This window comes from Echeneis naucrates, chromosome 21 (genome assembly GCF_900963305.1).
Source record: "Echeneis naucrates chromosome 21, fEcheNa1.1, whole genome shotgun sequence".
Classification (NCBI taxonomy): Eukaryota; Metazoa; Chordata; class Actinopteri; order Carangiformes; family Echeneidae; genus Echeneis; species Echeneis naucrates.
Window position 1 is genome coordinate 3,133,483 of NC_042531.1, and position 27,709 is coordinate 3,161,191.

At 41.4% G+C, this 27,709-nt stretch overlaps 1 protein-coding gene across 2 annotated transcripts; it reads right to left on the reverse strand.

Moving 5' to 3' along the window:
• Positions 1-802: 802 nt before the first annotated feature.
• Positions 803-27,545, reverse strand: gdap2 (ganglioside induced differentiation associated protein 2). 2 transcript variants are annotated; one of them, XM_029531037.1, is made up of 14 exons: positions 27,306-27,545; positions 25,945-26,179; positions 22,846-22,985; positions 21,917-22,070; positions 21,004-21,092; positions 20,308-20,384; positions 19,458-19,617; positions 16,266-16,416; positions 15,698-15,774; positions 13,862-13,938; positions 13,127-13,266; positions 7,017-7,071; positions 5,750-5,893; positions 803-1,462 (listed from the first exon to the last, which is right to left on the reverse strand). In XM_029531037.1, the coding sequence occupies exons 2-14, from the start codon at positions 26,124-26,126 to the stop codon at positions 1,421-1,423; spliced, it is 1,488 nt and encodes a 495-aa protein (XP_029386897.1). In that variant the 5' UTR covers positions 26,127-26,179; positions 27,306-27,545; the 3' UTR covers positions 803-1,420. The 2 variants fall into 2 exon arrangements, 1 of the variants encoding a protein (XP_029386897.1); XR_003842382.1 differs by lacking the exon at positions 803-1,462 and having other exon boundaries at positions 5,804-5,893; positions 7,017-8,743.
• Between the last annotated feature and the right edge of the window lie 164 nt (positions 27,546-27,709).

Genomic DNA, 27,709 nt, shown 5'->3' on the forward strand with positions numbered 1-27,709 from the left:
GCTTCTGAGCCTAGTTTATTGCCGGCAAGTGTGAAGAGATTTAAAGATGCAGATTTGTGAGGTGGAGACACAACAGACAGGACCGGGTGAACGCGAAACTCCACGCAGGTGAAATCCCTCCCCACAGTGACGAGTGCTAGTCAAACACAATTTACGGAGATTGTGTTAACATGCGCACACAGATGGAGTTTGCTACATAAAGACTGCTGGAGGAAGTTCGGTCCATTTGATTTTCCCTGATAAAGTGTCCCCACCAGTCCGGCTAAAACAAACTGCTAAGTAAAGATTGTAAAGCTCATCTAATGACTCCAGGTGGAGAGCAGACAGTGAGGAAGTTCAGCTTCGACATCAGTGACCAAGACTGCGGCCTTTCACACAATCCAGAGCTTCAAGAATATGGCAACATTTCAGAGAAACATTCAAATCCTCTCCTGTTTACGTGAAACTCACATAACTGCGTTTAATATGTTACCAGTTAGAAAATCCACCTAGCGCACTAAATCCTGTTTGTTTTTTTTTTTGTACATATTATTATTAAAGTGTAGAAACAGTGATTGAAATTAGCCGTTTCTGTTAGTTTCATATTTAATGCACCAATATGAGAAGGCTGTAGGCTCATCTACATCCCAAAAAAAAAAAAAAAAAAGACTCTTTCCCATAATGTCAACTTATTCCCTTCAGGTGTCGAACGGGGTGCACTTAAAGATAAACCAGCAGACAGTGTGACTTTAGCTAATGCATAAGACGCAGCCTTTAGGTCCCCTCCACACCACCAACACCACCAACACCATCTGGGCTTTCCTTTTTTTTTCCAACTATGGCCACAAACAACCACAGAGGTCATTATAGCATCATACCAGGTGGGAATTTCCAACTTCCGACTGAGTCAAACGCAGCGTTTGTCTTTCCTTCATCCACGGTGGTTTTTTTTGTTTGTTTGTTTTTTTTCCTTCAGTCCACAGCGGCGCTCGATGAAACGGTTCAGAAATCCAGATGCACGTCACCTTTTGGGGTGCAGAATCTGAGCGGTCAGTGTATTCTGAGACATCTGATGTGACCGCACGACGGAAAAGGCTTTGAGCGGCTCACAGGCTCAACATGATCCTTCATATTTAGAGATGTCTGAGGAAACTGCTGAATAAGAACTCTCGGCGTAAGGCATAATCCAAGAGCAATACCAGCTCCACAAATAGTCTGTGGTGAGTGAGAACCGCCGCTCAGCAGGCCGCGAGCTGCCCAACGTGGCCTGTTCGTTTAGTCCTTTTTGGCAGGATCAGAACAAGAGTCTACCCACCGCAGTCCAGAGACCGGAGGAGGAGGAGGAGGAGGAGGAGCAGGAGGTCAGACCACAGAGGCCACATCACGTTCGTAAAGGGTTTCCAGTTGACACGGTGTCACCGCCCCGCCGATAGGTGGCCTGTCACAGGCCGGAGGACTGGGCCGGGTGGTACGGCCCGTTCACCTGGTGAGGAACACAGCAGTCAGTCAAACCCAACAAAAACAAAACTCCATCATCGCAGCAGTGTTGTCTTCTTTACCAGTTTTCTGCTTTGGGTTTGTCTTTTTTTTAATCTTTTTAATCAAATACTGTTCTGATGAGGAGCGTATCTGAGTCCATGTCTTATTTCACAAGAATGTTCAAAATTAGACGCTTCGCAGGAACAGATGATACAGGAAGGGCTTTAATGTCAAACAGGAAGCGTTGACCACAGTTCAATACCATAAATAAAACGTTAAAAATCTGAGAGAAAGAAGACGGCTGTTAAAACTTATCAAGCAAACAGATAAACGTGAAGGTTTCAGTTCGAGCGACGGCAGGAAATTCAAGTCGAAGCTCAGGAAGAAAGATAAAAAATACAAGGCCAGTCGGCAGTTTGCAGAACTACTGAACTAAAATATAGCACAAAGGATGGTGTTTCTTATTTAAAAATAAAGGAACTGTAACACAAACTGTAGTTAACGTGAATTATCCGTGTTTGATCCTAACGAAGGGAGGAGTTAACGCCGAGCCTGAGAACGGAGCATTACAGCCTGTTTCCAATAACGGCCTGGCCCTCTGCCTTTGTGTCGAATAAAAGAAGTCATTTGTGAATTTGTGGTAACTGTACACAGCAAACATGTCCCTAACAGGAAGGGACCCCACGTGGCCCCTCAGGGGCGACTGTGAACAACAAAAGTGTTGCAGCACTGACATAATTTGTCCCCCGCGGGTCAATAATTTTTCCGTGGCGGTGGAGCCAGAGGAGAGCTCAGTGCATTCAGGTCATTTAGCTCTGGATGCACCGTTCTGGCCAACGGGTAACTGTGTTTCCACACAACAACAACAAACAAACAAACAAACACACACAGATGAGATGTGACACCTGGTGCCGTGTCTCCAGGGACGCTTTACTGAAGCGCTGTAATTAAATAAATTCCTCAAGGTTTGGCAAAGTGCGACAACAAAAGCCTTCAATTTCTCCTAATAATGGACAAATAATACGTAATACCTTTGAATGGACGGCCTCCAGTAAAGTGAAACCAAATGTACTCTTATCTTTTCAATGCACGTTCCAGGAAAACTACAATTATCTGAAGTCAGAGAGGTAACTCAAGCTCACCTGTTATTTTCTCACAAGTATTACAGGTGTGTTCTGCCGTACAGAGGCGGGGCTGGGGACGATGCCATGCCTGAACATAATTTATCCCTTTGGAAACATAATGCAAGACAGAATAATCTTTTCTTTCTTTATTTTTGGGGGTTTAGCTGTTTATCTGATAGCTCAGCAAAGAGAGCAAGAAAGGAAGCGGCGTTCTGAGACTTTCTGCTCTCAGCAGAAGGTCATTGACTCGATCAATCAATCAATCAATCAGCCTCCCCATTTCCTGTTTGTGATGAAGGAAACATAACTTTAAAAAAAGCAGGGGGGAGTGAGTCGGAATTGAAATGGGTCATCTGACAAAAACAGTTAGGTTGATGCGACACACTTATTTATGTGGAACAACAATAGGCCTTGTTCTGGTGAACACACACAGAAAAAGGACTCTGCTCAGACTGTAATTCAGCCCAGCAGCCCGAACTCTCTGAGACACTGACACCCTAAAACGATGTGAGTGTTCCTGCAGAGGTGAAGGGGAGACGCATCGCACTGCAGCCTCCACAGCACGCCGTGTCCACATACTGACAGGGACTGAAGGTCGGCCTTAAAATAGAACCGTGTCGAGCGAGTGAGTCCCGAGGGACCACGAATACACTGGCAGTGACAGTGAAACAAGTGACGACAACAGTAACACAAAACGTTACCTACATGCGTGAGTGCCAGGAACCCAAACTTAAGGGGTCTTTTCATCCACATCAGATGAACACGTTTATATAAACGTGCTGCACAGCCAGTTCAGATATTAACACCCTTAAAGCCCACAGTCTGCACTTTTAAGGCCTTGACTAATGAGCCAAAAAAAATATGAAAAACACATTCTCATTACACACACACTCACTCACTGTAGATCAGATTCATGGCATCACATCAGAGTAACACTTTCTGTTATAATATATTACAACAGAAAAAATTACACAACTTAACTTTGTTGTGTTAAGATAAAAAAAAAATAAAAAATAGATGATCAGACTTCAATCAAAGCTCACTGGGTCTGAAACAGCTCCAAGCTTCAGCCCAGCTTTTCGGGTTTGGTGCCCGTCTTCTGTTGTATCTTTAAAAGTGGCTCCTTTTACCATTTTACCAGCCAACACTGACGACAGTGGCTGTAAGAGCTCGCACTTACACGACGCTCTGTTGGTGTGTGTTTGGGGATGGGAACCGGACAGGGATAGGAATCTTGGGATAGGAAAAGTAGGACACATTAGTCTAAGAGAGAGCCTTTGAAATGGGATGGACTGGTAACACAGACTGTGAGGCAATCAATCTTCAAGTTCAGCCTGCGGGCAGAATGTGGCGCCTGATTAGGACAAAGTTTGTATGTTCTCATCATTCCGTGTTCCTGTTTTCTGTCATATAAATTGAAATATATGGCGAATTATCCACAAAAGGATTTCAGGGTTCTCCCACTGAGGGCCGCCTTCAGGCAGCAGTGAGGCGGATCCAATAAGTGGATCTGTATATTGGTATTTACAGAAATATCCTTCCTATTGGCTCATGTGCGGCCCAAATGACTAAAACTGATTAATTTCCTAAACAAACTCATTCTCTTTTCTTTTTTTTTTTTATAACCATATGAATACATTGCTACAGACAACACAACCTGTGTTTACTTTGGTGAAAAGGTTCTGACATCTTCATCATTCATGCACTCTCATGTCACAACTGAAGAAAAATTAATTGTCATTTCATGGCACAAATCCACACCGAAGAATCCAGAACAATCCAAAAACGACTGCTGATCTGGACCAAATACCTGCCAATCCTCATCCAGGATCCAACAAAGATCGGCCACGAGAAACTGAAAACCCACAGAAAGTGAATATGCAGAATCAGGCAGGAGCTGACATGACGGACATCGCAGCAAAGATGTTGGATCTTTTTCTTATGCATCTGTAGAGCTGGGCACGTAAAGCAGGATTTCCGATTTCATAATGCAACACATTTCTTTTCTTAAAGAGCTTCATTTGAAGTACAAGACTCCAGAGTGTAGGTTTGCCAGATCAAAGCCACCGATAGCCATGACTTCACTGAATTATCTCCCCGTCAGATGGCAAAAAAACCAAAGAGTATCCTGGTGAACGTAACTTTAATTGGATTTGTCAACCAAATGATTAATAGTTGTCATTTGTGCACACTCACATTGACAAAATCAACAATCATTAAATGGCTGTTACTTCTTTTCTGCTCAATATCACCAAGTCTAACATCAACTGTAGATATACAAACTAGGTGATTGTTCTCATTTCGCCTCTGCTCTGCTCTGCTCTGCTCTGCTGCTCTTTCCCGTCAAAGAAACGGATGAACAAAAGCTCAGAATAAAACACGCAAGTGTAAACACATTTAAGCGTTTGTGTTTGGCAACACAATACGGCTGAAAGCAGATGTGAGGCCTTACAGTATGTAATTCAAAACGTTCACTTGTGCTGCTTGCCACCTGCAATTGTAAGACTAATTGTAAATACAAAAAGGGACCTCCGAACTTCAAAAAAGGTCGATCGCTGACTTGGTTTCAGACAACGGAGCTCTTTAAGTCTGCATCTTTTTTAAAGAAAAAACAAAGAGAGAGCAACTGGGATTGTTTGTCTCATATTTCAGATGTTCTTCTACACTCCAGTAGAATATTTTGGTTTTTGGCAAACGTAACCTGAGCTGAACCGCATGCTTCACCAGAGGCATTGTCCAAATGCAGCCCATCCTCTGGTGTTTGTGTGACAATCTCCAGCATCATTTAAAGACACTGAAAAGTTTGAGTCTGAGTGCCCAACAACAAAACAAAGGTTTGGGAGCATGTAAGCCGCTTTTAGAACTAATCTTGTTTGATTAACAAGAGCTCAGGAGAAGATTTGCACATTATTTAAAAAGATCCAGAAAAATTATAATTCTTAAAAATGACTCTTTTTCATTAAAATACAAGGAAAGTGTTGACCTGAAGTGAGAGACCAACAAAAATCGAGGAAACGTTAAGTGGTCGGAGAGCGAAACCTCCCTCCAGACGATGTGATACAAAAACACTGCTGCTGTTTGAGCCACAGTTTCCTGACCAAAATAAAACACTTCCAGGATTTCAGTTCGACGTAATAATCTAACGTTTGCTGTGTGATGACTCTCACCCGTGTGTCGTACTCCAGGACGAACGGAGGGATGTCGATCTGCTCAGGTCTGATGCAGGTGAAGAGCTGGTGCAGGCTGTCCAGGTAGCGGACTTTGTCCTTCATCCCTGACACACTGAAGGTGGTGAAGAACCATGTTGAGACCTGGATCATAAATAAAGTTATAGATGGCATCTGATCTTGACTGTATGTTACCACAACATCAATCTTGCTATCAGTAACGAAGATAAAAGTGAACACAAGTTTCTAAAGCAAACAACCAACCAGAAAGGGCATTACATCTAATGAGACTTTAATGAGCCCCGAAGGAAAGTTCGAAGAAGAAAAAGAAAATGCATTTCCAGTAAACATTTAAGAAACAGATATAAACCAGAAAGCACACAAGTGTGTAAGTGTCTCCACCAAGGCTGCACAAGTTACTGCATTTGTTATTTTCAAAACTGAAAAATATTTCTAAAGTGTATGTGTTCCTAATTTTTCTACTTTACTGCATCTGGATTAGGATGAGCATCTAAACACACAGCGTGAGGGACCGTCATTCAGACCTGAATAATAGCCCACCTTGGGAGTGTTAGGCCTTCATCCAAGGACAAAATTGTTCAAAATTCCAACTGAGTGAGTCTTGATTGCAGACGTTTAAATGATAATGTGGCTGGAGCAGGGTTGGTGTGCATTTGTGAGAAATATATTCTGTTGCAATCAACATGACTGGTTTATGTGAACTTGTCCACAATCGGAGTGAAAATGCCAATAAAAACAGCATTTTAAAATGAGATTAATGAGGATTTTTATTCATTTCTTGTTGCACATCAAAAATATTTTGCCAAATTTGGTGAAGTCATCCAGAAAGCTTTGCAGAAATTTAAATCTCTCTCAAAGGAAATAAGGGCAGCTGTCACTAAAAGATTTGTGCTTCAAAGGGCAACTTGTAAGTTTTCTTGTTTCTTACTGGAAGTGGGTGGTGATTGTAACTTTATGTTGCGTTTACAAAAAGAAGAGTAATAAAATGCCCTCTGAACAGCGTTGTGTCTCCAGGACGGAGCGTCAGCTGCAGACAGACACTGTCAGAAAGAGATGAGATGCAGATGCTTATGTTTCTCATGCCAAAGTCGGCTCTGTAGCAATAGAAAACTTACAAATACGTCCTTTAACCCGGAGAGCTATGAAAATATTTCCACACTGATATGATCTCCTAAATCCTGTATGAACAGTGAGTTCTGTTGACAATAATTTCCAGCTAATCTAACATTTCACTGTATAATCTCACCTTGGAGCGAAATGTTGGATGAACGTAGTAGAAGGCCTTTAGGTTCTTTTTGAACCTGCAAAACGCACAAACAAGAAACACTTGCAAAAGTTATCATAAAATGATTCAGGGTTATTTAGTAAGTTAAAAACATCAGAGGAGAAAGGGAGTAACCCTCTCAAGAAGACAACATGTGTGTGAGGTCACTGGCATTGTGTTTCCACAAAGGTGTGTGTGTGTGTGTGTGTGTGTGGGGGGGGAGCCTCTGATGGAACGGGAAATATTCACCACCTACGACACAAACGCCCCACTCCACTTACTCATGCAGCAACAACTCTCACGCACAATGGCCTTGAGGCCATGGTGTGTGCCAGTTAACTCTCGGTTACCTTTGTACAGTTGATCATTGTTAAAGAGCCTGAAGAAATGTATTCACAGACAGGTAGGTCAAATTTGATGCCAAATCCAATCAAACAGTTAAATCCCTCCAAAATAAATACACACAACAGCACAATTTCCAGGTTAAAGCAACAAGGGAGGAGATGTGCAAGGATATTTTGAGCTAACTGTGCACTTTTTCCTCAACATCAATTCCGTTGAAAACACCAAGAACAACACTGGACCGACCCTCAGCACATGCTGGAGCCAAACCCCAATATAAAGTCTGTTATTTCTCTGTGTTATAGACCTGCACTGTCCTCCAAAGACTAATGAGAAACACTGACTAAATAAAAATGGACATAAAGTCGGAGTCTGTAAAGTCAGGCCAACGTTTAAGTGTACTGTATCTAATGACCATCAGGTGGCGACTCCACTGGTTGTAAAGAGAAGTCAGATTCTACTGAAGGCTTGATTTAGTAGCTCAGTAAAGTTTATAGTCAAAGGCTTTGGTGTAAAGTTTCTTTTTTCTTAAAATCGCCGTCCCATTTAGAGGATAATAGACCATAAACCAGGTATTCATGAGGAGGTGTGGCCAGGTAGTGATTGAGACACTGTACCGCCCAATCAGGATGGAGTACAGAGCAAGACAGCTAAAATAAATTCCCTCTATGCCTCCGTCTGAGCGACATTTGCTGAAAATAGGAATAAATATTTCAGATTCTTAAAAGATCTATCTTCACCAGGCATGAATGGGCTTTGAGCTAACTGCCACAGACAGGCTGGAGAAGTCTAGGAATATTAAGGACAGACCGACATATTGTTCCAGTTGTGTTGCTTTCTCCATAAAATACAGCAAACCAAAAAGCTGTAATGAACTGAGTGCAAGTTTGAATCCCTGCTGTGCAACTGAGTTGTGCAAGAATAGATCTATATTCCTAGAAGAAGACATCATGAGGAAGTGATGGACTAAGTCTTGGCTCAATTTTTGATGGATGTGAGTGAGAGTTGAGTCGCGACAAGGAACTGTGTTTCAGACATATACAATGAAGGAGTGACAATTTTAACTTGACCAAGAGGAAGAAACACCACGTAAATAGTTCTGTATATGTTCAGTTATTTTGGCCGTCTATAGTTTCATCTGTTTTTAAATTTCAATAACCATTGAATGCATCGCCATGAAAGCCGTCAAAAACACAAACGGTCCCAGGAGGACTAATCATGTGAGGTTTTGAGGATTTCAGCACGTTGGTAGCGCCATCACTACCAACGTTCCTCCAACATTTCAGTTGTTGACTACAGATTGGAAGCAGTGACTGATGGGAGGACTTAACTGGATTTTCTTCTCTGGCCTTTTCCTCCAGCAGCACCTACAGATGAGAAAGTACACAAGATACTTCAAACTATCGACCGTTTAGGTTAAATGTGAAGCCGCAACAGGCCGTGAAGGAAACTTATTTCAGTCACTTGTCTCTGTGATCTCATACCCAAAGCTCATGGCCAGAGGTGAGGATTGGAATTGACTTGTAAATTGAGAGCTTCACCTTGAGACCAAGATCTTTTTCTCATTCTGGTTCACCACAGCCAAAATCCCAGATGCTGCGGCCTCATTCCCATCAATCTCACACATCTTACGCTCACTGACGGAAAGCAGCCAAAGACACTTGAATTGGTTCAGTTGTGACAACCACCGGGGAACAATCCTCCATTATCTGGCAAATTATTTTGAACCTCGTAGGTGCTGACCCTCATCCCAACCACTTCACCCTCGGCTGCAAACCGCCCCCAGCTGGATGTTGCAGTCCAATGAAGCTTAAAAACTATTTTACTGGCAAGAGGACAGATGCAATCCTGAGGTCACCAAACCAGAATACACCAATTAAAATGGAAATTTTATAATAACTCAAGTAAACCCAAAAAGATGGGAACCATTAAAAGTCTTTCTTACCCTCTCAAGGGTCGCAACGTGTGATTTTTGTGCCTGTGCCTGATGTTGAATCTTTGATATCCACAAACAAAGTAAGTGAATCAGTAATTACAAATTAAACAACTATCAGCAGTTCAGTGATTGAATAGCTTCAGCTGTTCCATTCATGGCAATACACTGACAATAACCTACAACATTTGTCACAGTTTGCATCTTACCTCACACAAACACAGTTTTATTCAACATCTGTTAGTATAGCAGAAAAAAACTGTTGGCTGATGCTGTAGTTGACAAACTAGCTCAGATAGGAATCAGGAGTACTAAGCCATGATGTGGGACTTCTGCCCCGGTCCATAGCTGGACCCAGAGGGGACAAAAAATAATAATAATCAACCTCACACAAGCTCATCTGTCTCTCGGAGAAAGTAATCAATCTCCCCACTCAACCAGAGAGTTTTGGAAACTTTTCTTGTCCATGTTTGCCTTTGGTCTGCTGGTTAGGTTGTCTGGAGCCAAAACGCATCTGCAGCCAATCTATAGCTCAGTGGGTTGAACGCGCTGGACATGCCAGGCTAAGGTTAGCGGTTCCATTGCCTGTGCAGACCAACAGTGACTCGCCAAGCCAAAAGAGCAGAGAAATGAAACAGGGAAGAGAGGAAAATAAAAAAAAGAAAAAGGAAAGCTTCGAAATTAGCCACACATCCTGACAAAAGAGTCGGGACATAAATAGAAACTTTCAGCCTCAAATAACATTTACAGATGAGTGTTGTGTTTTTATGAAATTTAATCCCTAAACATTAAACTCATGGAACACAGAGACACATCGGCCTGCAGAGAAGTTTTGCAGAATAAAATAAAAAAGAATAAAAAAGCAAGAACATCGTGTACTGGAGGGCAAAGAGTCAGGGTTGTACCAGATGCCACAGTACTGAACCATGAGCCTTTCTATAAAACCAGCCACTGAAAAACCTAATAAAAAGAAAAAAAGACAGCTCAGCAAAAATAAAAAACTATCAGTCCTCAGTCGATGTGAAAAAAAAAAACCTTTCAAAATAAACAGGTTCTAGTTTCATTGGCAAGCTTTCAAAGTACGACAATAATCATTCAACAATTCAACGATCAAACATTAAAATCCACCAGAGAGTGGCTGTCGAACCAAAACAAAATGGAGCCGAAGCTTGAACGTAAAATAATCCTGATGTTTTCAGGTGATTAGCATTCAGCTAAAGTCTATCAGACTTTTTGTGACTGAATGATGAATGATTTCCCAGTTCTGGTGAGAGAGGAAGCTGAATGATGGGCGTTTTCATTCATATTAAAAGCTGCCTGTTCATTCCGTGGTGGAAATATAATGTGTGAGCAGCTAGTGAAGACAAAACCGGCTTAAAAAGTGTTAAAGGTGTTGTGAAACCGAATGACCAGTCACAGGAAGAACGCGGGGGCTGAATGGTGCAAATTACAAATAGCTGGAGTTTCCCACCGTAATGCAGTTTGTTTGGTTGCGGTTTCTAGACTAGAAAGAAACAAGAACTTGACGGTTTTAACTAACCCACTGAGCCAGAGGTTCCTCTTTAAGTTTCCTTTTAGTATTTTGGACTTCGTGGCCTGTGATCGAATTAAAGGATGAGATGTGAGAATCTCAACTAAAATTACACAGAAAAGGACAGTTTCAGTTGATAAGTTGGGGAACTTTCAGCCAAACTGAAGTACATGACAGCACTGCTCGATCCATACACACCATCAAGACATCTCAGGTCATCATCCAGTGGTCTCCTGGTCGTCCGCAGGTTCAAAACCAAATCAGGCGAATCAGCTTTTAGTTATCACGCCCCAAAAAAGTGGAACTCTCTCCCTCACAGTATCAGAAGCGCTCCAACTATCAGCACTTTCAAAACTTTATTTGTATATAACTGCACATTGCATTGCTCTATTTATTTATAATCGTTTTTTATATTCATGTAATTGTGCATTTATGTCGTGAGGCACATTGGCAGGAAATGTGCGATAGAAATAAAGTTGTTTCTCCCTCTTCAAACTGAGTGAAGGACTCTGAGTGTTGCAGATAATGCCCCGCTGTTGAGTTAAAGCTGAACCAGCAGGCCGGTCGGTAAACTGTGATTCACAGCAGACTGTTTGGGTTATAACTCACTCTTGTTTTCTCCTCTAACCTGCGGGTTTGTTGAAACCAGTGTGATCATCTTACTCCTGGACGTTCACTACAAACCCAAGATGCCACTTTTCCATAACTGCTCTGTTGCTTCAAACAGGGCACCTCAAGCATCAATTTAACCACATTTTCCTACAAATTCGTTGCGATGCCTTTGAAACTTAGAGGCCCCCCAACTAAGACTTCAAGGGAGATGAACTGAAGCTTGACTTCAGACGGTCAGTTTGACGCTTGAGGAGCATGACTATCTCTTTGGATAATGCAGAGCTGTGACGGCCAGAACTGTAAACAGCTCTGGTTTCCATTTGGAGGATGTGGCTCCTATTTAGCTTGATGAAAATATTCATCTATGGAGAACCTCACAGCAGACTGCAAAACAAAGAGATTCAATGTTCTGCCAGTATTGATCCCAGATTCAACATCTGACTCCATATGTAGAGTAGCTGATGTAATAATGTTGAGTATTTAGACAGACAGCGTGAATCCTCTGTGTTTTTTTTCACTGTGATCTGATTTAGATTCAGGTCTATCAGCGGGTTCAGAAACTAATCATCATCCCTGTCCTGTATTTATCAACGCTAAGACGACCTCTCTGTGTGATTTAATTTCATTTATAGGATTTAAACCCGAGCTGACTGGGCTCGTATTTCATTAGTTTCTGGTTGGACATGATGAGATTTCCCGCTGGAGGTGTATTCTTCACTTTCTTAAGCTCATATAATGTCTACTTATGTTTTTCTAAGTGATTTCGATGTGAGGCCTAACCAGAGCTGGTTCAGGACAAGGGTCCGCTATTCAAATCTTTCAACCCTCAGATAAAGGATGAGTTGCAGCCAATAAATCACCCCGAGAACTCACTCCAAGTTTGGGTTTCCTGTTCCAAATATGGCCTCCAGATTTCCAAAACCCACAACGAAACAAAAGCGTTTCACAGCTCGTTCTGCTTTTCCAAAAGTCTGAACGTTATAACCTTGGCTGCTTCATACTGTAGCATGAGCAATGTATCTGAACTTCAGCGCGCATGCAGACATCAGCAAAGTCAGATGGGTACAGAGCGAACGCCAAAGGAGGGTCAACGGGCGGTGAGGCAACGCAGAAGACGCTGCGTTTTGTACTTTTACATCTCATTAGGACACGGGACCTGGCCAGACTTAACATCTTATTACCATAAACAGAGAAACAACGACAAGTTCCAAGGAGCTGTCAAAACCTGTCAGACCTTCGTTCCATCTGGAAGAATTTTCTCAGACATTTTGAATCATTTATTAAACCGCTCACACTACGTCTGATAATCCTGGCCATTAATGACAACAGACGTGGCCGGCCAGCGGAGTTACGGCAAATGGCATTAATTCTATTGCAAACCCAGAACATACAGCACAGAACATTAAAGCTGGTGCCCCTGTGTGGGTGGGAGGTTAAAGCAACACCAGCGTTTTCTTATTTAATCACTGTGTGTGGCGAAAAGGACGAGGCGGACTGGAAAGCAGAGAGGCTGAAACAAGGGGAACTAAGCCGTCTCACATCTATAAAACGCAACAAACCCCAACGTACATTTAGTGGTTTAGATTATGTTCATCTGACTGTGTGACCCTCTCATTTCACCCACCATGTTACCTGGCTCAGCGTTTAACAAGGAGAGTAAAATGTCAGACTGACTTGGCGTCGACGATGCCGTAGAGGTTCTTGAGGAAGTCGGAGTCCAGGTGGTTGTGCTCGCCCGTCAGCGTGTGGAAGTAAACCATCACGTACTCCTTCACTGTGATGTGGTCCATCACGTGGATAAAGTACAGCAGCGCCTGCAAACGCAAAGACACAAGTCAGCTCAGGGCACCTACGCTTTTACAGTCCTGGATTCTCCACGTTATGGTTCATTCTTTTGTGTTTTTTATATTTGCATTTCACTTCACTGTGACTTGATTTAATAGCACATTTGGTCAGTTGTGCTTCTTTGGTTCGAGATCTATTATTTTTGGGAGGCGGTGTCTAATTTTAAGGAACAATAAATAGCTCAGTGTTCGGTAAAGGACCAACACATAATAAATTACTGTCAAGGCATGTGTTGAATTTATTTACTTTAATTTTAAAATGTTTGAGTGAAGAAAAAGTTTCTTCACTGAGCACATTAAAAGCACCAGGGCAGATTATTATGATACAAACTCTCACTCAGACAGCTGCATCAATACGCTGCAGATCATAGCCAATGTGCTTGCAAATGAAACGCATTTGCATGATTTTCAAAAAGCACGTTTGACGACAGATGGACACATGAAAGGACAGACAAACACACACAGATGCTCAAAATATGCAACACACATTCAAACATGCAAAGACAAACACGCACAAGTTTGTACCTCGGATCTACTAGAAGTGTTTTATTTCTCATGTTGTTACCTTTTCAAGGTCAATGAGGGTCACCGGGATGTTTCGTCCGACCACGACCATCACTGTCCGGCCACACATGTCCACGCCTGGAGACACACACAGCCATAAAGATAAAACACACACAGCCTCAGATAGAAGACGTCTGACTGATGGCTGACTGCAAAGTGTCTCGACAATCGTTTTGTTGAGGCCAAGTTTCTGCTCTAAAATACCCAAAGATAATCTATCAATTCAGCGAGGAGGGTGCGACTTTGATTTCCTCCTCGCTGGAATTGCTGTTGATGCAGTCTGACTTTCTCTAAGTGGCTCTTTTCATTTCCTAGTCGGCTACACAGACTCTTATCACTGCCTACTGTAACACAGCTTTATTATGTCTTCAATATTTCGATATTTATGAGTCCTTTGGTAAATAGTTTTCCAAAAAAGGGCTGAAACAGTCAGTTAGCATTTATAAGGAAAAAAGCAAACATTGATCATTAGCTGCTCCAACTGTGAGGATTTGCTATTTCTCACCATTTTGTTTGTAAAGTGCACATTTTTGATTTTTGACTTGCTGGTTGCACATGAGAAATTTCAACATATCTACAGTTGTTTTCAGAAGAGTAGCTGGAGCACCAATTTATTTTATCATTATTCATCTGTGGGTGTAACCCGCCTCCATCTGCAAGCTTGGTTTCATTACAATGATATGATGACACAGCCAATCAATATCTGATATCATCATAATGGTGTATTCCAAAATACAAATAATATTCATGGAAACTTAGTGACCTGTAAAATGTACAAACTCATTCTGCCCTCCGGCACTTGATGTACTGCCTCCTACAAATCAAAGCCTGTCCACACAAAAGAGATGACAGCTTCACTTTGGAAAAGAATTAAGAGCAGCTCAGCTCTGTGAGAAACTCTTCTGAGGTTTGTGTTTTCTTGAAGACTTTTTTTGGTTTTGTTTAGTTTTTTTAAATGAGCGACCGTCGTCCAACGAACCAACGTCACAGTTTTTCTTTCTCTTTTTTCGGCAGCATGACCTTGAAAGATTCACCATCTTTTTACATTGCTCCAAGTTCATTCAAGTTCAAGTAAACAGTTTGATGTTAATTTTACATTTTAATAATTTTTTTGGGCTATGACTCTAAGAACTAATTATTTTATTGTAACTGTATTTCTTAAAATGAAAACTAGTTCAAGATTCACACATTTCATCATGAAAGCATTTTTCATCAGAGGAGAAAACAAACCCAGTCTAACTAATATGGAGAACAAATGTGCATATATTAGTTATTAAAAACTAAAGCAATGCCTTCATTCAAGTTCATCATCATAAAACAATTGACCGTAATGGGAAACACAGACAGTCACATTTTCCTGGAGCATTTAGATTTTTGCTGCAGTTTCACTCCAATCGACTGGATCTGAACGGAGCGGGGTCAGTAAGTTCAGATGGGCTTCAAAAGCAGGTATGCAGATAAAGCAGCTTAATGCAGAGTCATGGAAGTTTTCAAATGTCATTTTAAAGGTCAGGAGGGTCTGATCACCGCGAGGTCAACTGAATTACAACACTGCCTCCTACTGACGATGACATTCAACTGCAGCTGGTAACAGCTGAGAAAAGAAGACAAGATGCTGCGTTTCATTTACTGGCCTGCAAACAAAGACTGTGCGAAATAAGATGGCTGTTCTCCACCTGCGCTGTTTTCAAGCATCACCCCGAGCATCGCACACACTTCTGTTTCAGTTTTGCAAGTATACTGTAGAGATGAGAGACTTGGCAAACAACTACGAGGATCTAATATGTGAGTGCCCTGCGTCCTTCTCACCCTGAGTGCATCACACACAAACACATACCAGTCTGATATAATGCTTTCAGTGCAGCGATGTCTGACAGATCTTCTGCTCTGGCTCGACACAGCCAGCGATTGTAACTGCAAGGGGAGGAAAACAGACACACAGAATCATTGCTCTTAATTATTTATACATACTTCACAGACCAGGAATTGATATCAACCTTAATAAATAAAATAACTTTACTTTGTAGTTCTGTAACAACAAAGGCTAATAATAATTTAAAAAAAAAAAAAAAAATCACTTGTTCCTTGTTATCTCTTATCCGGCTGTAAAAATAATTTTTTTTATTTTTTTCATCTAAAATCATTTCACTGCATTGAATTAAAAAATTAAATATTCCAGTATGATCATGATACAGTTATCCATCAGGTGTTGTACATGTGATTTGTTTTTTTATATAAAGTTCTAGCTGGATCTTTTCTAGTCTTTCCTGTTTTGTCTGCGGCTGCTGTTGGTAATGCCAACATGCGCCTGATTACTGAAAACTGCGGTGACGCATTGTGTCATATATATCTTTGCTTGTCTTACTGTCTGTTGCAGTCATTTCAGAGTTACATGCAGCTCTTACTTCCTCTGATGTTGTTTCTGCATGGCTGCCTCAGACATCTGGCCCTGTAGGATCAGTTTCCGCTGTTTATCCACATCACCCTCCATCCGGGCGAAAGCATGATTTCCCACCTGACCCAGATCTGATTCCAGGCTCTCCTCTTCACTGTCGTCTACGCAAACAAACAAAAAACCAACACAACATGTTACTTTTACTACGATTTACCAGCTTTAATTAATTCATTGTCATAGTGGCAGCATGCACAAGAGTTGAAGTGAAGTTAGACGTAAACCAGGAAACATTTTCACTAAAACATATTAAAGTTCTGCTCCCACATGTTAACATTAAATTCACCGTCCACACCATGAAATCGCTCATTAAATGTTGATCTGGTTTCATTCTGATCTTTACTCAAGGATCTACTGTACAGTGGAATATTTCAAGTTGTAAAGCTACGTTTCCATGTGTGTGCTTGCTTGTGCGTGTTTACTTTCTTTCACGGATCCAATTTTATCCTCGAGCGTGACTTTGTTAGTGTGTGTATGTGTGTGAAAAAGCTGCGACCGGGTCATGAACTTAAGTGACAGAATTAAGGCTCAGGTTCAAATCTGTTACCCTGCTTGTTTCTGTTTGACCACATGTACTGCTGTATGCATGCCTGAGCATTTTATCTACGTCCAAATGGGCATGTGTCTGTACATCTGCCTGTTGTTATTGGGTTTTGCTCGCAGGCGGCCTGCTTGCTTTGGAACAACACCCTGAAGCCACATTGCATCTCTCTGAAGCACCACGCCAGCTGACATCAGCCTGGAGGGACTGGAGGACGGTGGAGTCAGCGGGCTCGATGCAGAAACCACAAACACTCACTAGCACATGGGCTTGTGTTACTTTCACAATCCTCTTCAAGAAAAACTAACATTTAGACAAAGTGCATGCAAAAGCTTAGGTTGGTAAACGAGAGAGGTCACCCTGAATATAGTTTATGTGAAGGTTTATGGCCTGAAAGGGAGTTTAAACTTAAACTGCCAGCAGCAAAAAGAAATATTGGCCCAGCTTAGTTCCTTCATGACTGCACAAAAAACTACTCACCCAAAACCAGTTTCATCATGCCTTAATACAGATTCTACAAGTCACTGTTTTTTTGGGGTTTTTTTAGGTTTAGGTTTTAAGAGATAATCTTTCTCTTAAGTAAACGCTCTACTGACAAAAGGAGCGAGCGGCGGAGTGGTGATTGGGAGGTTTGGGGACGCTGGGATTGTTCTGGGCCGAAGACTGTGTGAACTGAGCTCATGAAGCTCAGCATCTGCAGTCTCAGTGTCTGTGTCCATGCACTCACTCTATTTATGGCCTGATTAACTCTGTAGTAGAGGAACAGCGCTACCTAGATCTGAAGTGTGGACAGCCAAGCCAAGTTGGCAGTCAGGCACTTGGCTGAGGAGTAAATAAAATGAAAGACACGATGCAGTGCCAATAAAACACTGATTAAAAGGAGAGGAAAAAAAAAAAAACTGCTTTGCAGGCTGCTGCCAGGCGCTCAAAAGTAAAGGGAGGATTTTGTGTGCTAACTTCTCAGTGATAGCCCTCACTGTAGTTATTTTGTCCCAGACTGAAAGTCAGTCCTTCTGGGAGACTGCAAGTCTTCATTGAAACCATCCATCCATCATCTATACTTATCCATGCAGGGTTCCAGTCTCTGGAGCCAATCCCCGCTGACATTATGCCAGGGTGGAGTACAGGTCGCTACTCTATCTCAGGGCCAACCGTCTCATTCATCACTAACGCCTAAAACATGAGAGGAGGCTGGAGTAACATGCAGCAGAAAAGCCCCAGGCCTGGGGTACAAACTTGGAAACCTGTGAGGTGACAGTGCTAACCGCTGCGTCAACATGCTGCTGCTCAGTGAAACCAGACTGCTGAGGTGTGATTTCCCCAAAAACAACAACGTGACATAGAAATCCCGGTACATAAGCCACAACAAACAGAAAAATATTGTCACCCTGTCACGCAAGCGCTGTCAGGGTGTCATGTACATTCTATATCAGGCAAATCAGTCAGTTCAGCCTGACATCCTTCTTAGACAACTCTTATTAGCTTTAACACGTCGACTGTAAATGGAAACACTCAAAACACGCCCTGATCGCAGTGCTTTAACCTTTACATCGGAGAGTGTTAAAAAAAAGATGAGTTCCTTTTCCTCCAGCAACAACTACTCAAACTCATGTCACTTCTTTCTGAATTTTGGTGACATTCATTGTTTCACATAAAACCTCTGAAGTGCTTAGTGAATCATCACTGCTGATGAAATATCTGTTAGTTGCACAAATGTGTGAGGAAATTCCAGGAAAAGTAAAACTTCCTTTGAAGTGATAAATATAAAGTGAACATCCTAAAATAAACCTGCGAGTTCATTCCAACAAAGAGACACCTGCTCTGTGTTAGACTAGTAGGCTGCCGGTCACTGACTAAAACTCTTTGTAATGTGCAGATGACGCTGAGTGGAAAACATGACGTTCTCCAAAAAAGCTCGGCTTTCTGGATGAGTGAGTTGGATCCGGGCAGCCAGATGCTCCACTGACACGGTTAGAAAATACTCTGATCCTCTGCTCTTCCATGTCGGCTGACCGGCTCGCTGGCTGGATGAGCTTGAACATACCGTCCTCACCAAAATTGAATGTTTGTGCAGACCTTCATCTCTGGGCTGCAGCTGATGCTTTTCGCGGACATTCGGACTTGTTGAGGGGTTGACTGATTGACTGTGATGGTGAGGGGTGACTGGTTGTACAAATGGCCAGTTGACTGGATGGCTGATCAACTGATGAAGTGACAGATTGGCTGATTTGTCATTATCAAAAAAATAAATAAATAAAATTTAAACCAAAGGAGGAAAAAAAAATAAACGATTCAACGAGTGAGGTCAGACATTGGGAAGAATAAAATATTAAATTGTGCCTGTGTGAGTTTATTTTGCTGACTTTTGCAGTCACAGAAGTTGATCTTGGAAAATTTATTACTGACACAAGAATTGGATCTGACTCCAAAACCATATATCACGAGTTTAAAAAATATGATTCCCCCTCTTATAAACACATTACGGACATAAAAGTGAATCACATTACAGTACATATCCTTTCTGATGGGTGGAAAAATGTTATCACATTCAACGAAAAACAAAAACAATAAAAAAAAAAAAAAAAAAAAAAAAAGGTTGTGTACCTTCCAGAGTGCCTGGCTTCTCTGCAATGCGGATCTGTCTTTCTGGGACAACGGGTTCACCCTCAGAGTTGCCAATGTCAGCTGGGATTAGAGGCAGGCAGGCCTTCTCCTCTTCTTTGGAGCGAGGGAAGTACAGAGGCAGTACCTTCTTATACACCACCTGGAAAAACACACAACGGATATCAGGACACTCTATATATGCTCCGATATGTTAGAAAGCTTAAACAGGAACACGAGAGCTCGGTCCTTCATGACACCCAGCATCTGACTAGCAGAAGTGGCCTTAAAGAAGACATTAAATGAATGAGGATTCTGCTTCACAGTATGAGTCAGATGTCAGAAACCGCTTTGTGCAGTGACAGAGCAGGTCTATAGGGAGGAGACGGTAAGCGTGCGTTTGAGTTTCTCCTCAGGCTCTTTAAACAGCTATCTCTACACTATAACACTACGAATACCGGGAGGGGGGGCTTCTGGAAATGTTTTTCTGACGACGGTCATACGATATCCTTTAGCTTTTCTAATTAAGTTTTCAGATAAATGTGCACAGACATTATGGCCACCCATGTGTAACAAGCTTCTGCTCTCATCTACCTCTAAAACAGCTCCAACCCGCCACAACATGAACTCTACAGGTCCTCTGAGGGCGCTCTGTGGTATCTCACACACAGACGTGCTGACCAGAAGCACCCTGGTAACCCACCCAGTAACCAGGCTTTGTTACTGCAGGAGCCAAATGTTTACTTGCTCTTGAACTTTAACCGATCCACTTCTGCTGTACGACAATGAGTATTATTCACTTTATCTGTGTGTGATCAGAAAGTTTTGGCTCATCGTTGTACACAAAACAAACCTCCTCTGTTTCAGACACCGCAAACACCACCGCCTCGATACTGTTTCCATGATTCTCCAGGAACCTGCGCACTGTCCCTACAAACACATGAACAGACACACACAACTGTAACTGCACGTTAATGCACACCATAAACTTAGAAATTACAAAACAGAATTATGAATTATTATCAGAAACGTTAGATTTACTCTCCAAATCGAGACATTAAAGAGGACAGATTGTTTTTATGTGGGTTTAGTTTTATCCAAACATGGACAGCTTCTGTCTACATGGGCAAAACAAAAGTATTTCCATTGTGTTTCTTTTATACTGGGGAGGAGCACAAACTGTTGATGTGGTCTGATACACCCCCTCCTGTGGTGGCTCAGGATCTAGATCTGGACCCACTTGGTGCATCTGAGACAGACTTTTTTTGGGGGGTTGTTTCTATTATCACATTTATTAATGCAAGTCGAATGTCTGTCACACATTTTGGGTGTGAACTTTTTTATAACTCAATGTGTGCCAACGTGTCTATGACTTGCTGACCTAATTTAGGAGTGGGTTGTGTGTTTAGTGGGACTAATGTAAAGAGGAGTGTGTGTGTGTGTGTATGTGATAGATGTGATAAAACACCCCACACAGACCTCATCTCTGTTTCTCACTGATAACAACAACAACAACAACAACAAAAAGGTGCGCCTTTGTGCGTCTTACTGAAAGCGATGTGTGTAGCATCCTCCAGCGGGTAACCTCTTTTGGCTGTGTTCACCACACAGAAACCAACAGATGCCATTGACTGCTCTCTGTGAGAGAGAGAGAGAAAAAAAAACCACACATGATTTCACAGACTGTGCAGCACATTTACACACCACACCAATGACTGGTTAGACGGTGTCACACACAGCACTAAGGAAATTCATTAATACAGTTAAAAAACTAAAAATACTTTCAGCCACAAATGAAATATGAATTATTGTATATTGTTACAGTGAATTTTTTTTTATTGTATTGTATATCTTATCTATCAGCTACATGGTGAAAGTTTAAGCGAGATGAATATTTTACTTTATATTGTAGCCGTGACTGTTGTTAAAACCTAATGTGATCGCACACAGTGAGATGATGACAGATACTGTCAGGGAGAAGATGTAACATTTTTGAATGCGTTGCCATTTCAAATTTTAAAAGAGTTAATAGATAGATAAATTAATCCTGATCTGGGGTTTTTGCCATCAACTCCCTGGCAGATGTAGTCGTTATTTCTGAGACATCTATTCCTCCAATCTTTCAAACACATGAGAAGAAGCAGTTATGGAGCTCCAAGCAGCTTTTATCAAATCACTGTTTATTTGCAGCTGCCAGGCTCAAGTATTGTTGATCAAGGTCGCATCTCAGGGGAGAAAATGCCGAGGGCTGAAATCTGAAAAAAGCTCCTTTGACAGCTTGACCACACAGGAAATTAATGTGTTTGCTTGTGTAACTTGTTGCTTTATCAATACAACATTTGAAGTAGTGAGCAATGTGTGTTTATACAAGCACTATCACTTGATTGCATTAATACGGTCTGGTTTTAACAGTGAACAGTCGGTCAGCCGGCTGACTGCATGGCTCATCTATCAGCTCTTACGCGGCCAGCTGCATGACGTTCCTGTAGCAGCTGTACAGGGAGCTCTCAGCGGCCGTCCTGTACTTGGTTTTGTACTTTGGTCCCACTGTGTGGATGATGAACCTCGCCGCCAAGTTGAAGCCTTTGGTCAGCTTCACCTCACCTGTCCGACATCCTGCGCACAAACACGAAAAAACAAAATAAACAAACAAACAAACAAAAAAAACGTCATGCAGTGAAAATATTATTATGCTGTGGCTTCTTGACTTTTCAAGTGCAAATCTTAAAAGGATCAAACTATCCAGACAACAAAGTCTTTCAATGTCTGACTATGGAAATGCTTTTACATTTTAAATATTAGCCTCGGAATAAAGACTTTTTATTCTATTTATTTGTCATATAAAACAAAAGGAGGCCACACATCATTTTAACGTGAGAAGCTGGAGACAGCCAATGTTCATCTTGGAAATAAAAAAAATAAATCTGTAACTTTTATGATGAGCTAATTAATCAGTCCAATTGTTGCCGCTCTTGGCGGCAGTAAATTCACTGTCCAGAAACAACGACCTGCTGACTCTGGAGAACAGCAGTTGTTCAAAGGGGTGCAACAAACCGCTCCACCTCTGTCGTTAATAAAAAACTGTATTTTGGGTCACTGCAGGAACCCAAGAAAGACAAAACACACAATGAATTGGTCCTTTATGAATTACTGTTGATGTTTTACTGGTCTGGCTCCTAATGAGCAGCGGCTCTGTAGATCATAGACTGTATATCAGGATGAATGGTTACGGCCTTTCTCAGTGAATTCAGCCGAGCATCACGATCTGGCGTGTGTCTTTATAAAGCTAGCAGTGAATATGAACACTGTTTTCTCTCATTGACATTCACACTTCCTGTCTGCGGTGTTGCTGAGCAGGGGAACTGAAAGTCTTCCTTCAGGTTGGCTCTACCTTTAAGTTTGAGCAGCTCGTCGCGCAGCTCTGGCCCTGCCAGCTGATGGATGCTGTCAGACACCGTGTTCTTGTCGTTGAGCGACTCGTTGCTGGTGTTCACGATGGCGGTGCAGTTCAGCAGGGCGATGTCCCCAGTGCTGCCGAGGAAGGGCAGAAAAGTTACATTTCAAAAGAATCTGAATATCTGTTTCGATCAAAGACGAGAAGAGTCATTTCGATTTGTACGCACGTTTTTAACCAAACAGCTTTGATTATGCCAAAATAATAATAATAATGAAAAAAACAAACAAACAAACAAACAAAAAAAACCAACGTATTTTACCGTAACTTCAATTAAGTGATTTCTTCACTCGGAAGTCCTTCAGGGATTGTTTGGAAGCAACAATAAGAAAATACTTGAACATGTGTTGAAAGAATTTGCTCACAAGATGAATTCAGCCTCCGGGATTGAGAAGAATTTTTTCCCTTTCTTACAACATTCTTCTTAGTTTAATAAAAAAAAAAAAAAAAAAAAAAAGACAAAATATGGCTGAACAGAAATGTCCAACACGGGGTTAGGGGGTTTGAACCAGATTCTCTTTCACTTAGTTGTACAGATAGACGTTTTATGAATGTCACGAAACCAAATGATAATAAGTGTGTATCTATTCTGACAAGAATTTAAGTGACAGCGTGTGTAGTCAAACAGCTGAAGTGTCCCATTTTCACCCTCTGCTATTACCATGTTTGTTTTGCTTTCCCTCTAATTCCCTCTCATAAAATGAACACATCTGACAGTGACAGTAAGTGACAGAAAGTTCACTGCAAACTCTGCTGGTTCCAAAAAACTAAAGAGCTGTAAAAAGGTCCAAACCCTGAATCTAGTGCAAACACATTGGTGAAATTAGACTGTGATGAGACAACGACTTGACAGGATTTTATTTATTAATTGGAATTCATCTAAAGCTGCTGCAACTGACAGTGAGCTGAATAAAGGAGACGATCAATTTACTGTGAATCTCACTGCAAATGGCTTAACGAGAGCGAAGACAAGAATGAACAAACCCTAATGATATCATTACAAAATAAGATGAGACCAAGATCATTATGATGTTGGTTTAATTATCACAACGCCATTTTGAAAGATTGTGGCTGTTGAAACACTAATGGAGGCAGAAGAAAAGGTATTTAAATTTAAATTAAAATGGAAATGTGTCATTTGAACAATGAAAGTGAGACTAAATTAAATGACACTGCAGAACTCAATTTGATCAAAGCTGTTTATACAATTAAAGCTGCTTTTGGGTAAATTTCATTTATAGAGCACTCTCACGATTATCACTTCCTCATTACCATCTCGCTGCTGTCATCCATAATAATGAATTATCTGGAGAAGCTGCTGCAACAAACCATCCTGCCTACTGTGAGACAGGAATTTCTATTTTAAGTTGTCACAAGCTGAAAGGCCCCAGCGCTGGAGGGTCTGTTCCTCCTGGTTGAGGTAGTGCAGCAGGAATGTGCTTGCTCCTGGGCCACGACAACAAGAGTCTCACAGAAAAACTACTGCCGAGTCGGGCTTCAGACTGTCATGTGTTCCTCCACAAAGAGGATTTGTGAAGTGGACTCTGGACTGAACTGGGAGCGCACGTGGGGGGAAACACAGGCAGTGTTTACCCTGGAGACACAAAGCTGCTGAGAACACCTGACGAGTTTGTGTTTCTGCTCGTTTACTTTGTAGAATGTGACTCGCATGTGATACTTTGATTTAACTGACTGGTGATGAAGAAAACACACACACGCACACAAAACGACAGTAAAGGCTATCGTAAGCCTTCTGGTTATGTCTTTGTCTTCCCCACACAAACTGTCAGCACTGTGGAGGGGAAGGGTGTAATTTTTTCAGGACTTCAAGTCACAGATAAAATTATCATTTCCAAATCAAGCTTCTATGCAAATTACAGATAGGTTGAACAACTGAAGATCAGGAGTTTGGTACTGCAGCACAAACATGACTTAACGAGGACAGACGGAACAAAACAAGTCATATATGATAATTACATGGTTTTATGGGGCGGCCCTAAATTTTTCATTATCACTATTCAGCTAACTTGGAGGGAAAACAACTGAAAAATCTGGAACCAATATTTCATGGGCTGAAACATTTTTCTATAATCAAATCTAAATACATACATTTTAAAAAGAGTATCACCTCGACAACACAATGCTACTGTTAAAGTCAACAGCAGCATCACGAAGGCAACTAAACTATGAAGAACTCCTGAAGCACAAAGCAAAGAAGTGGATAAAAAGTTGATTTGTGATTTCATCCAAGGAGCACTCAGCTCAAGTGAAAACAAAAAGTCCCACTTCAAGTTCTACAAGCTGCTTTCATTTCAAAATGCATAACACAATAATCTTCAATTACTGTTAAACATCATAAGCAAGACAGAGTTCAAGAGACAGAGCTGCTGATTTATGCGTTTTCCCACCAGCGCAAACAAAACCTCCAAACTTCTCAGTTTTCTGTCCAAAGACAACAAAGCTCAGTCTCCTCAGTGACAGTCCACTTCGGGGCAGTATGAAATGTGATGGTATAAATCAATTTTCCAGTAATAAGAATTTGGGATCATCTTATTCAAATATTCCTCAGCTGTAATTCTCATCATATCTCAGAAAGGCTGAAGCGCCAACAAGAGGACAGTCAGTTCAGTCAACAACAAAATGGAGGAAGGTTAAAAAAAAATAAATAAATAAAAATCAACATGTAGCCACAAACACAACAGAACATTGTTAATTATTCATAACCCCAGAGTCAGAACAACTACAGTAACAAAAGGAGGTCTGGCACAGCATTTAGGTTTACAGCCACAAAGAATTTTACCAGATGTATTTTTGATATCTATGGGCTTTGAGCGTAACAATTGGAGTGAAGATGTTATTGACTAAATGATTTTCATATGATGAAAATAAGATTTAAAATTCTAATTTGTACTTCTATTTCAAAGATTTCAGGATAATCGACTGGAGCCAAACTCGGAAATGAAAGTCTGTTAAATTAAACGGGCATTTTGAGGTCTGCATGTACTGACAATGTGACACAGTATAACAGTGACTCACAAGAGCATGATCTTGCGGTTGATGTCCGGTCTGAAGGGGAAGGGCGAGGGGAAGGCCTGCTGACTGAGCAGGCTGTCGCTCTTCTCCTGCAGCGCCTCCTCACCATCCTCACCCAGCTGCTGCTGCCACGTAGGGAGAGTCTGGATGTCCACGAATTGAGAGCGAGCACCCAGAGGATCCATCCTCTCGGACTCTTCAGGCTGAGACCTGGTCTCCGAGCAGCCTACCTGCAAGCCTGGGCGAAAAGAGAAACTAATTATACATCAACAGGAGATCGAGTCAAGTTATTTGTGAAGCCTTAAATCAGAAACCTGAGACTACGTCTGAAGAGAGCTTAGTGTTGGTCAGCCGGTGATGCTCACTTCTCCCTGGATCCAGCCATCAGTCAGTCAACAGAGCACTGACAACTATTTTTGACTAGATCATTGATAAAGTCTTTAATGAGTTGAGTAATGAAAGATCTTTATTTGGTGTTGATTAGTTAAACCAATGAATAGATAAATCGGTTACAAAAAATTATTGCATTGTTTCAGGTCTTTGTTTTACATGCAGATAATTTAAAATACTTTTTTTTCGACTGATCAGAAATGAAAACTATTGTGATCTGTAAGCCAAATGGAAAGTACACCTCTTCTGTTTATCTATTAACTTGGTATGAAGTCTTCAGTTAGAGGGCTGACCCAGCACTGACACACACACACACACACACACACACACACACACACACACACACACACACACACACACACACACTCAGCTCTTTATCTCTTTATAGTAACATTATCTGCAGATTAGAGGAGATGAGCTTCATGCCTCATTAAATACAAACATGACAGCAGCCTCTCTGTCCGAACATGTGGTGACATCTGAGCTAAACTCAATACACCGACCTCTTCAAGAGGTTGATGGGCTCATTCTGCAGTGATGATCTGATTTGCAGATTATGATTTACCAGACAAAAACACCTTTTCAACCCTTTCCACACTCTATAAGGAAAGAAGCTCATTTCTGTGTGAATATCTAGTGGAATAAAAAAAAATGTGCTGAATAAATGGATTAGTCAGTAGATGGAGAATTGCCAAACATTAACTTTTAACTACTATGCCTTTGTTTGTTTCCCATCAACGTGGATTCACTATCTTTGTGTTTATCTCAAAGATTAGGAGGACTCAATGCTGTCTAAGAATATAAATATCTGATTTGTGCCTTTCCTGGTTGTCCAAAATGACATTACTGTGAATCATCTCCTTCTGTGTCAGAGGCTGGACATGTCCAAAGAGACAGTCCTCCTCCATCATCCCAGTCCCAGCGGTGACATTTCTCTTCGTGTTTCAGTCCAGTCACTCTCTTCGGTTACCCACCTAGCTAGCCAGTTGTGTTTCCTCCAGCCAGAGGTGATGTCCACGCCAAAAAAAAAACCCACAACAAAAACACATAAAAAAAAAAAAAAAACAATCAACAAATCTCGACACGACGTTTATGGACTCAGGAGGTGATGTCCTTCCTCTGAGCTGTCATAATATGCAGCAAAAAAGTGGCGAATACGCACAAAAGCGGAGTTTAAAGTGCTCATTGGGAAGGTTTACACATTTAGCCAGCATGCTAGCTGCTCACTGCGGCTACGTCAGGTTAGCAAACATGGCGGCGACTTCCGGCTGAGAATTTCGAAATAAAACTACAAGCGATGCGTCAGTATTTATTTATTAATTTATTTATATTTTTACGGTTTAATTAGAAAATTAAAAACAAATTACACTTGTTTATT

What these genes read in the sequence shown, in the direction of transcription:
- gdap2 (XM_029531037.1), bottom strand. Translation starts at nt 26,126, where the DNA reads ATGGATCCTCTGGGTGCTCGCTCTCAATTCGTGGACATCCAGACTCTC. An exon ending in CCCTCATTGACCTTGAAAAG is followed by an intron (nt 13,267 to 13,861) that starts GTAACAACATGA and finishes TTGCGTTTGCAG; the next exon opens with GCGCTGCTGTACTTTATCCA. An exon ending in TCCTGGAGTACGACACACGG is followed by an intron (nt 1,463 to 5,749) that starts GTGAGAGTCATC and finishes GTTCCTCACCAG; the next exon opens with GTGAACGGGCCGTACCACCC.